This window comes from Pholis gunnellus, assembly GCF_910591455.1.
Source record: "Pholis gunnellus genome assembly, chromosome: 13".
Lineage (NCBI taxonomy): Eukaryota > Metazoa > Chordata > Actinopteri > Perciformes > Pholidae > Pholis > Pholis gunnellus.
In genome coordinates this window covers 13,158,781-13,171,066 of record NC_136540.1, presented here as the reverse complement: position 1 = coordinate 13,171,066, position 12,286 = coordinate 13,158,781, and the positions used below count along the sequence as shown (strand labels likewise).

General features: G+C 40.2%; 1 protein-coding gene across 1 annotated transcript in view; it reads right to left on the bottom strand.

The window, feature by feature from the left end:
* Positions 1-12,286, bottom strand: part of sh3pxd2b (SH3 and PX domains 2B) — a 34,995-nt gene that overhangs the window by 17,800 nt on the left and 4,909 nt on the right. Inside the window, exon 3 of the mRNA XM_079171258.1 lies at positions 5,717-5,792. Coding sequence (XP_079027384.1) covers positions 5,717-5,792 — 76 coding nt within the window. The remainder of the gene's footprint in view (positions 1-5,716; positions 5,793-12,286) is intronic.

The following is a 12,286-nucleotide window of genomic DNA, read 5'->3' as shown; positions in this document are numbered from 1 at the left end:
TTCTACAAAGCATAGTTAGTGAATTAGCATGCAGACACAATACAGTCGCGTAATCAATAACGCTGACAGCACAATGAGGTGGGTAAGGAGCTAGGTGAATGGCTGGCCTTTCCAAGTCATGAATAAATGATTTAGGGAAAGCAAATTATGTGTGCATGTCAGCTTAAATGCTATTCCCCTGCTCTTATATCCAGGCCCAAATAACCACAGGCACAGACAAGCTGGGTCGCCATAACAATAACAAGAAATGGCTACAAATAGGCCTCTTAAAGCACTCCTCAAACTTAACAGCATGTAGGAAATTTGAGAGCCAGCATCTATTTTCTCCTTGTTGCCGAAGCTGCCAAAGTTTCCCCGATAAATTCACTGAGACAGCTCTAATGCAAACATATATACTAGGCAGGAAGTCAAGGCTGTAACAAGATCCCTAACACAAAAAGGGACGTGTTTTGAGAAGTTACTGTATCACCTCCATCAAAAGGTTATGGGATGTGTTTAGAGAATATTTAAAACGGACTTGCTGAAACATGAATTTATCTCTGCTGAGCAGTCAATGCCCCTACAGTCTTATACTATATGTGCCCAGACTGCTTGTCTTGTGAATCAAGACTTAAAACAAGGCAAATAAAAAAAGATACATGAAGGGAAAATAAAGAAATAAGAGAGAATCTGTAGAGCGGTGTAGACTGCTGAGTGGTTGGATTTGTGGTGACTTTCTTAAAAGACCTCAGAGCTTACACACTTATACTTGTACAATAACCACAATCAACAATACCCCAACTCTGTACCTCAGACTGACTCAAGTGTGTGACAAAAACAAAGGCTAAAACTACAGGAAATCATATTCATACACTTCCAAATAATGTGTTTAGTGCAGCTTGCCACAATATAAAAACAGCCAGACTGTAAATGTTGTCAGTGGGAGTAAAGAAACCTGATTGGTTTGGGGATTAATTTATTCTCCAGCAAATACTATATGCTGCTATAACAAGGATAGTCAGATATTCACAATAATGGCTGTCCTTGTAGCTCCACTTCCTCTTATGATTTGGAACTTTTTTCACAGTAAAAATCTCAATCGAATGGATTGTCGCACAGTCACCAGAGAATGAATCTTAGAGACTTATGTGTTCCCCCGACTTTTCCTCTCACGCCACCATAAGGTTGACCATTTCAAATTTGAAAGGACGACTATTGAATGAATTTTGATGACATTTGGTACATATATTCAAGGTCCCCAGTGGATAAATCCTGATGACTTCGTTTATCAGTAGGGTCAAATTGACCACATATACAGTGAAATATCCTAACATTGGATTGGCATGCAATTTGGTACAGGCACTCATGGATTGTTGACTATGTATCGTAATGACTTGAGTGATCAGCAGTTAAACATGTTTGGTTTAGAGTGAAATGTCAACAATTATTGGATGGACTGCTCACAACATGATAAACATATTTGCTGCTACCCTCTGGCCAATATTTACACTTTAACACTCACACTAAGGATCATCTTTTATCCACTTTACAATTTCTAACATGAGCATTACAGCCTCCACAGAGCCACTAGCATGGCTGGAGATTATTTGTTTCTTATTCATTATTATATTTAGTGCCAAACCACCTTACCTCAGGACAGTGTTCTTGACTACATGGCCTGGAAAGCCTAATTTCAAGAGAACAGTATAGCACTACGTGAGGGAGACTATTAAAAAGGAGATTTACTTTATTAAGAATGAGAGATGACATTCCAAATATCTAAGGTGTTGGCAAGTGATAGGTGTTAGCAGCCGAAAGGACACACTGTCTGGACAGCTCACAAAAGCTAAAGAGATTTGAAAGTTGCCTCCAGTAATTCCCCTCCTCCTCTCTCTCTCTCTCTCTCTCTCTGTCTTTTTCTTCCTTTCCTTTCCTCGTCACTCCTCAAACAGAAAGCTTTCTTGACGGTTTTCCAAACCTCTCAGGGGTCAGGAGAGAAGCACTGACTCAACACTGCCCACTCTGTATGCAGGGCAGCATGGGTGCAGCCGGGAAAAAAAGGGCTGTTTGGGGAGGGAGGAGAGGATAACTGCTGTCTTGGAGCCATGGCTGAGGCAGGGTAGACTTTATGGCAAGTCTTATAGCCAGCAGTGACCAAGGGTATCAAACAACTTTTATTTCTTGAGGAGAGAGGGAGTTAGATGGAGAGAAGAGACTGATAGACATGGGAACACAGAGAGGGTCTTTGTTACACACTTTGGATACAGAAAGCTCTTCTCAGCGCTCACCTCTTAATCCCTGGGCTCACCACACATGAATTCCTCCGGTATATTCACCCTATTTTGTCTATGTGGAAGGATTTTGAGTAGCTAAATCCATTATATAACACCTTAACACCAAGATGTAGACTCAGTCACAAAGGTGAGGACTTATATTGGACTTGACTACAGTGATACTAGACTCCTTAGGTTGAGATTTAAGAGAAATAGGTTTGACCTTGTAAAAATCCATGAAAAATGTACATTTAAAACTTATTTGATATCTAATTATTAGGCCTATGCATTGAAAGGACTTTGCCTTTCACAAAACCTGTGAATGGAAACACTTGCTATTACAAACATGAGACTTGACCAGAACATTTCTTGAATAATTTGAGACGACTTGAAGATTGCTTTTGAAAGACTTGACTTGGAGTCAATTGCCAAGTTTTGTACGAGCAAGGCTCTAGTCAATGCGAGACAAGACGCGAGACTTGCTGTCTCACTTAACTGACTTGCAATTATCTTAAATGACTTAAGACATGCTCGTAGAAGAGCTGAAACTTGACTTCACTTGGGCTTGTCTCAAGAGACATGCCCCAAAAGGCTCTACATAACACTGCAGCAAGGCATGTGTGGAGCTTTTAAGAATGAGCCGTCTGTGTGTTTTAATTACTGTGTTCGTAGGCAAGTTGCTGTCTAAGGGCAGACACAACTCCACCAGCCTGCTACTGGTACACCACATTCAAGTAGGCAAGCGCAATGATTGCTTTTCCCTCCAGACAAGAGATGAACGTGACATGAATGAGGCATAAGCAACAAGGTCAATGTAACTGTTCGGTTATTTTCTTGTTTTTCATAGAGGACCGACTCCATAATGTGTTATTCAGACCCACAGAAGCATATTTGACCTGCCCACCATACTGTGCCTCCTACTGTGGCAGGCAGAGAGATCCCCAGCCAAACAGAGTAGCTGAAAAAGTATGTACTGTAGATCTATCATTAGGAGGAAAAGGGAAAAAGTCAAGCCAAATAACAAATTCATAGTCTACTTGTGTGATCAGAGTTCTTGAAAGCATATCACCTCTTTTATCATTCAGGGGCCCCCCAACAAAAACAAACCCACATTCCATCTTGGGTTTTGACTCATAGTTTAACAACCACAACTTCAGAAAATTGGTATCAGCTCTTTTTCAAAGGCTGACCTGCTGGCACTGCCTTAAGGAGCATCGCTCAGGGCTCTAGGGTGAACATCACATTTATCACTTTTATCTAAATCTCATGTATGAACCTATCAAAAGGAATTTAGCACCATGAGAGATCGTCAGATGAAAAATGGCCTTTGGATCAAAAAGAACAAGTTATGGGTTTAAATGGCCAAGTTTTAGATTCCTCTTGGATGTAAAGGATACTATATTAGCCCTAAAACTGCTATAAATGTTATCTTGATATGTTTTTTTGTGGGTATTTTTTACTAGTCTCCACAGAAAAGAATGAAAATGCAGCAGCCAAGCTTTTGACGTGTCCACCAAGCAAAAAAGGCAGCAGAAATTCTGCACTATCCACAAATGCAGACAAGCCACTTTGCTGATGTGGAGATACCAAAGAAGTAAAAAAAGCTCAGGGCCTTGAACAAACCAAACCGTGAAGGGAAAACCACTTCCGTGCCTTGTTAGGTTGGTCTCAGCCAACGGGCCAGACTTTTACTTTGTAAGTGAAGGATTTTCTTGGCTGTCATTAAAATTATTCTGCAAATCAGGCAAAATGTTGGCTTGGAATTCATCTCAGAGAAGTGCATGACTTGACCTGACGGGACCTGAGATTCTCTTAAAACTTCAATTTATGCAGGCACTGAATAATGTTGGAAGTATGATTGTGTGACAAAAGCAAACAGTTTCAAAGTAGCATTCCTAGATGGTACCATGTCTGTGTGTCTTTAACATTTGGTGTCTTAGCTGCTCCACAAGAGCAGTTTGGTTCCGTCCTCTGGGACACTTTAATGCTAAATCAGGAGAAGTGAAAGCCACCAACACTCAGAGCTTCACTCGCAGTAGACAGATATTTAAGAGAATATCTAGAATGTCAGGGTGCAAATGTAAAAGCAGGGAGGAAGTAGACAGTGTTTAATGTAAACAAGAATTCATTATAGTATCCATGGTCAGTATGTTTAACTGACACATAGAAGGGGATTGCAGGGGATAGAATGGACGGCAGTGTTTTTCTATCTTTCTTCCCTCCTCCTACTCAGAGTCCATCAAACAGTCTGAATGTGTGTGTGTGTGTGTGTGTGTGTGTGTGTGTGTGTGTGTGTGTGTGTGTGTGTGTGTGTGTGTGTGTGTGTGTGTGTGTGTGTGTGTGTGTGCGTGCGTGCGTGCGTGCGTGCGTGCGTGTGTTCTCTCAATGAGTTCCAGACCTGCATCGCCACAAAAAAAAAAAATCCTATCCCCCCACTTTCCTGGTAGGGGAGATGTGGGTGGGGTCTTTGGGTGAGGCTTTCTTCCAAACTCTCATAAAGGATTACTTTCAGCAGGATCTTAATCTCCCAACTATTTCAAAAGTTGGTCATGCACACTCAAAGCCCTTATTCCAAACAAACTTCATTGCCACTTGTACTTGTAAGAGAGTAATGGAAACTAAAAAGAGGAAACCATTGTTTTGGCCAATCAGGCTTTACACAAAATGATGATTCAGCCAGGACAAAAGTGCAGCTAAGCCAAGAAAACAGCTCATAATGAATGTTATGCATTGGAACCATTTAGTTTTATGATCACAGGTAGAGTATTGTCAGGTGAAATTGGAAGATATTTAATGTTTCCCCCGAAGGCTCCAACAAAACTCTATAATTGTCTAGTATGTCTGTGGGCTATATGCTTAGTCAGGTGAACGTTTAAAGAGCAGATGTAAAATAATTATTTCTTCATTTCTTCATTTCGAAAGTTAGTTTAAGGCCAATGACGGTTGCAGCAGTTTGTTCAGGTCGGTTCTTTTCTGTGAAACATGTTGCTTCTCTCAGTTCATTTACAGCCTGTGAGTGAGTCATTGTTGACCACATTTTAACCCTTTGCCTGCAAAAGTGTGTGATGGAGAAGTCAAGAATGAGGTAAAAACGCAACACTACAGCGAGGGGGAAATACAGAGTGATTTAATTGATAATCCAGGAGTTCATCATTCTTTGTGTTTGGTTATGTGCATGTTTTGGCAACATCTAATTATAAGTAGGTCTGCCACAAATAATTAAAAGTGTAAGTTTTCCAGACAACCAACAGTCCAAAACCCAAAAGGTATTAGTATAAATAGGAGAAAGCAGCAAACCTCAAATTTCAGAAGCGGTACATTTTTGAATTTTCTTTGACAAATTACTTAATTTAATATCAAAATAGTTCTTCCTCTGTTCACACTAAACAAGCCACAGTTATGTGCGTGTTATGTATATGTGTGTGGAAAAAGCCTTGGGGGGACACTGTGTGTTTAACTCTTACCTGGTAGGAAAGGAATGATCCTGCGCTTAGGGTCTTTCTGGCCTCCTTCCACTGGGAATTTGTCCAGCAATTCCATCTGAAACACCACAATCAATTAAGACTTATTAGCCCACAAAGCATTTACACTCACACATATACATAAACATGTCCTTTACATTACACACCACAGGATAGCTGAGGCTGGAGAGGAAGGGTTCACATTTTTACAAATCAGCAGTTCCTACAAGGAATTCGGCCAATAAAGGAAGTCTGCCAATGATTAGGAATGTCCTGAGCAGATGGTATGGTTTTTCCCCTCTGCTTCATATGTTGTTGCAGCAAAGGGGCTGTTAGCGGCAAGGCACCACTGACATAGTGGAACATTTCTGTTTCTATAATTTTCAAGGCCAGAGAGCAGTGGTTCCTTAGATCTGCTGATCACCACTTCTCTTGATCATTCTTTTCCATCTCTTTAAAACTCCCTCTGTCTTTCAGAGTCAATCCTGTATTTCTACTTCAACACTTTTAGACCGTTTGAGAGAAAGGGACACACCATTTATTCAATTAACGGCTAGATTATTTGATTAGTTTTCGTTAGCGGTGTCAACCAATCGGCCAAAAAGGATCTGCAAGTTTTTGTTCCAACCAAAAGCACTATTAGGACATTGTCAACACTAATAACACCACTCTGTAGTGAGTTGTTGGCGTACAGTTTCCATCATCAAACCACATTCACTTATCAAAACAGGACATACACAGTCAGACACAGTGTTTTATTTTGTTTCAGTTCCAGGTTTTGATACAAACGGCCAGACACGGTGTCGTGTATTTTAAAAGTACTGACTATTCAGCAATGGAGGCGCAACACATGTCTTTTTCTCACTTTTAAGCTAATGCGTCTGAGCTAAATTATTACCATGGAATACTGCGTCACACAAGAAGACTTTAGTGTCAATGTTGTCATTATTAGCAATATGAGACAGATGAATGAGTGACAGTCTCATCTCTTCCCCAGCTGAAGTTTATCAAGCTTTAACTAAAATCGTGGCGACACCACAATGTATGATCTTGCGCCCCAAACTAAGAAAAACAGCATTGCATTGTTAAGGATTAAGCCGGTCTATAGTTGCAGTTAGAGCTGGCCCATGTGAAGGCTACTATGACAGGACCATCACATTATGAGATTAGCTGCATTTCTGACTGTGCTCTGTTCAATGTCAACCTGATAAAATGATATCCATCAAGGCTGTGCTCCGTGAAGACATGTAAGGGTCACAACAAATTGGCACTCCAGTATTTCACGCCATGGATGATTTTCATTCCCCCCCCCATTGCTAAATATCGCTGTACCTTGACTGGTATGAGATAATCATTTCTAGAATATGCAGCACATGCAAAACCCAACAAGAATGTTCTAGAGTTGGCGTCTCGGTATGTTTACTCTCAATGGCTAAATTTCATTTTTTTGCTTTAATTAGTCATTATAGTTCATCGCTGGAGATACAATAATGCCCCGATATGTTTTCTTACAATGTCTTTCCTGGTGTAATCACGTCACTTCTACAGCAAGTTGTCGAGCAACATAAATGAGTAAAGCTATCACAACATGTCCTCAGGTAAATTTGAAAGAAACAATACGTTGCATTTAGTCAGAACTAACAGAGACAGCGGGAGGTGTAAGATGAGGTGGGATCATGGAGAGGTTATGAGAAAGGCATAGACACGTGCCAAAAAGTATTTTCTATTATTTCTCTGGACTGTCTCCGTCTGGTCAGGTGCCAAACAGGTGTTGTTGATGTCATAATATAATGAGTGGCATGAAAGATTAAACAGCTTCAAATCACCTCATTAGATATGGCTTGATGCTTCTCTATTTTGAGGGAAAGATATGGAATAACTGTGTGAAAGCTTAACCTCTTGCCACTGTGATCCTGACCAAGGCAGCCAGAAGAATAGATGGCAAAACTGAAACAGATGTCACCCACATAAACATCTATAACAGAAATATATATTTTAGTGCCTGGACAGTTGCATGCATTTGGATGGGAGTTGGGAAAAAAAAGAAAAACATGATATATGTTCAAGCATCCAAGAGGATATATGTTTTACAGGTGAATGAATGTCTAAAGATTTTTGTTTTCCCTGCCCCATATTTATTTCTTCACTACCTCTTGCTCATGCTTCTCCATTTGTATTAGTTTGAACATGTTGTGCAACAGCCTTATTCCATATACAAGGTAGTTCAACAATCTAATTTGAACCTAATCGTCAAGACCCTCTGTTGAACTATACGAGCCCCAAATCTTCCAGCATGCCAAGAAATAGACACTGGCTTTAGAATCTGAACCTACTCTCCCACTTCAACGGGCTTTTGTAAGTTATAAGGCCTTAAGATGGCCAAACAATAATAACAAGTAGTCCACTGTGATGAGTCCAATAAAGATATGAGTAACTACAAAATAAATAATCCAATAACATTCCTAGATTTCATACCTCACAGACACGAGGTTTGGTATTAATTAATCAGAAAACGTGTGAATCTCAAACCAACCGAGGTTGTTATTAATCACAACTTTGTCTTGGATTTGTTTGTAAGAAAAAAATAATTATGAAGGGGGCATGTACAATACTTTGAATGTCAAGCCAGCCATGGTTGCACTTACATGACTTGTCTTTGGCTATGACTGCTAAAGCTCAGTTAATTTCCCACTGTTAAACAAAAGACAATAAAAAACAATGGGGGTAGTATAGTGAGCAATGAACCCTCTTTGGTGACTGAGTCCACTTTATAGTCTTTCCTCTTGTTGTTTCTTAAGATACAGCAGAAGGCGAAAACAAAGCACTAAACTCACAAAGCAACAATCTACTTGGCTTATCAGTCAGATGCCTCAGCGATGACAGAGTACCAACTTAAGAGACACAGCATGAGCAAAGAGACAGGCAGACGGAGGGACAGAGACAAACACAGAAGAGCCAATACCCCACACACTGTAATTGTTCCCATGTGTCTGACTGACTGTGAGTGCAGAGTAGACACACCCAGTCTCTGAGTCTACTCTAAACCTTGTATCTACTCTGTAATCAGAGCCACTCAAACAAGAAAAGGCATCTGGAGAGAGTAAAGATGTCTCTTCAAAATACCAGTTACATCATGCGCCCAACATCAAATATTCATGCTCTACAGGCAGGAGGATGACAGGCAGAGGTGGAACACAGTCAAGTGCCACATGACCTTCCAAGGCTAAACTAGTCTGAAGTATGTTATTGTAAATCATATCCTGCTGAGTTCATCTCAGTTGGAAGGAAGTGGGTGCCACATTAGTACTATAGTAGAAATACATAGTACAATAGCTTAGAAAAATAATAATTTCAGTCTATGACGGCATCAGCTCTGGATATTCACTATCTCTCTGTACTTCGTTGTACTGCGTCATTGTGTCCGAATATTCAAAACTCAAAAGTTAAGTTTCAACCCTTAAAATGCAATAAACAGTTTTTCACAATTAATTGACTAAATAAATATATATGTTGTAAATATGTGTCAATTTACACACTTCAGTCATTGATTGACTACAGTTAATAAACCTAGTCTGGTAATGTGCCACTGTACTGTACACTGTTGTGTACCACATTCTTGCTGATGCAGAGGCTAATGCAATCTTCTAAGGGGCTGTAATTTGTCTAGCTCATATCCGCTTTAACCACATCGTCAGCCTTCAAATAAAGGCATAATATAGAAAAACATCTGAGACCGACAAGACTTTCTTGAATGAGGGTTCAAAAGGCCAGAGAACAATAGCTGCTCTCTTTGCAACACGCCTTTCACAGTAGTCCTCTGATTCTTTTACTTTGTCCTCTGCACATTCATGCTCGAGGTCATTTTTAACCCTTTACAGAAACCAAAGGATAAAGGATGGTTGGATGAGTAAATAACATCTATGTAGTGTCCCTGTTTTAATACTAACAGACATGTTTGATTAATACTACATGCTGATGTTAGCTTATAAACACTTCGGCCAATTTCTAGGGCCTTGTGAATGATATTGGTGCCTAGTATTGAAAAGCCTTTAAACATGTACAGTATGTCTGGACTCCTCGTCTCTTTAGACACATATGACACCATTTGTCTAGGTTCATATACTGTCCCACCATCCCCACACTAATAAGGCACATTTTCCATCCATCCATCAATTATTACACTATACCCACTTCTTCTATTCTTGGTCAGCGGGTCTGGAGCCTATCCCAGCATGCCCTGGACAAGCGGCAGCGTACACTCCGGACAGGTTACCAGTCTATCACAAGATGTGAGGCGCAACTTCCCAATCTCAGTTCTTATGCTACTTTATAGCACAGGCAGATAGAGGATCAATCAGTTTCTGCTTGGTTTCTTGCCACTGAAAGTGGAGACATGCATGTGACGGGATTAGCGAGTGGGTTCATCGTCCCTCTGGCAGCAACACACAACAATTACTAAAACAAGACTAATCCCAATCAAGACCAGTCATTTTATAGACAATTGCAAATCATGGTGGCCAATCCAAATCACGATAGCGCAATGACAGCAAATTGTTAAAGAGCATTATGGTGAAAAACAAAACAGAGCGTCCCCAGCAGTCATAATCAAACCCATATGAATAAGCAAGTTAAAGCAAAACAGAGTGCTGCGGTGATGCTTCAGAACTTTGGTCTTCAATTTGACTAAATTATGATGAATACAGTCCCAGCAATAGTTCATTTTTATCTGCAGTAGCAAAGGTGATCTCAGTGCATTAAATAGTTTTATACAAGAAAAAATAACACATGATGTGAATTATTGTTCCAGGAACAAATTACACTGCTTAAGGATTCACATTTTATTTTGAAAATGGCTGAAAATTACTGTGTACATGAAGGAAATGAGTACATTGTTGCTGCTTGGTGGAATGTGCACAACAGGCAGTCCCATTGCTCTAAGCTAAACAAACTGCCCCCCTTTAAAAAGTTGTGTTACTTGATTACTGCAGATGGAAAATATGTGACAGCTGTGCAGCTCCGGATAAGCAAGAAGCAATGGATTGGATTTTTTTCCTACAGCTTTAAAGTAAAAGTGTATCCTGTATCCAAAGAGACTGGGAATGCTGGAAGACAAAGCTTGTGAAGTTGAGTGAACACGTGTGCAGCATGGAAACTGTTCTTAGTGACATGGAAATAAAATTGATGACCCCATGGCAAAAAAGAAAAAAAAGAAATCGCTGCACTTTCCATCCTTCTTAAGCAAGAGATCAGTCTATTTTTGTTAACAATTTAACACACTAAAACAGAGAGTGAGAAGGGCACAGGTCTTATATTAAAATGCTATTTGCACAGATCCTGTCACACCATCACGTCCTGCACTAGAATGCAGAAATGGATACTAAACTCGCTGAATATTTAGGGGTAGTAGCAACATAGAGACTGTGGTGTGTGGTTCCAGGAAATAGGTGGGTGACAAGTAGCAGAAATATCTCAGGTGAGAAGAGTGTCCGGATGTTGGTCAAGTATTCTCAGGAAGTGACTGCTGTCAGACATGCAAGATGTCATGCACTAGTCTTGTTCCAAACAGTGCATTCGATGTGGTGGAGTTTATTCTTCACTATTTTTGGTTATCACTTCCATTTACAGGTGAATCAAAACTTGGCGAGTTATCGCAACAGAACTTTTTTTAACAAAAGGCAAAGGAATGCAAATTAGTGATTATTATTATCTAATGACATCTTCTGGATCATCAGGATCACTGTCTGCTCGACACAACTTGGTCCAGATATATTGAATAGTAACTAATAATGTGCCATCCGATTACAAAATGTGGATATATGGATAGGAACAACAAAGCAGGTCTAGAAAAATACAAATTCCCTTAACAATTGTAGAAATCCTGTTGACGTCACTGAGTGACTAAACAGTCTGTGGTCAGTGTTCCACAGAAAGCACATGCTTCCTTGGTTGAACTACGGCATCAACTGCTTAGTTCAGCTGTGTTGACAGGATGTGATGAATAACACTTCCTGTCTGGCTCTGAGGCTTTTGGCACAACCATTGACCACTTTGTGTACATTTCTTTACAGTATCATACTTTCTCCGTTTATATTAACCGCTCCTGAATCAAAAGACAAGACATCAGAGAGAATAAGACAGAACAGAGCAGACAGGAAACAGCCAAGATAGGCTGGAAAAAAGCAAAGGAGGATGACCTGAAATGAAGAAATGTTAACAAGAGGAGCTGCATGACTCGGTCCTATGTCACTATCCTGCCCAGGAAACCTGGGATGACGCATGATGATGTCAAACCACACAAAATAGCTCATCAAAAAGATCACAAAAATCTAAAAACAAAGCTGGCACACAAAACATGTTTAATCTCTGTATCATATCATTCCAAGTTGCCCCTTTTCTCTAAGAAATACCTTATCTTAAGGTAGCCTATAATATGTCAATGCCAAATCTAACAGGAGATAAGCGATTGGCTTTTAATCTCACCAGCTGGGTTTATCTATATCTCCCTCACCAGTAAGTGCCCACCCACAGGCTGTCAACGCAGCAGGAAGCAGCTGCATGGCATGGCAGGGTGAA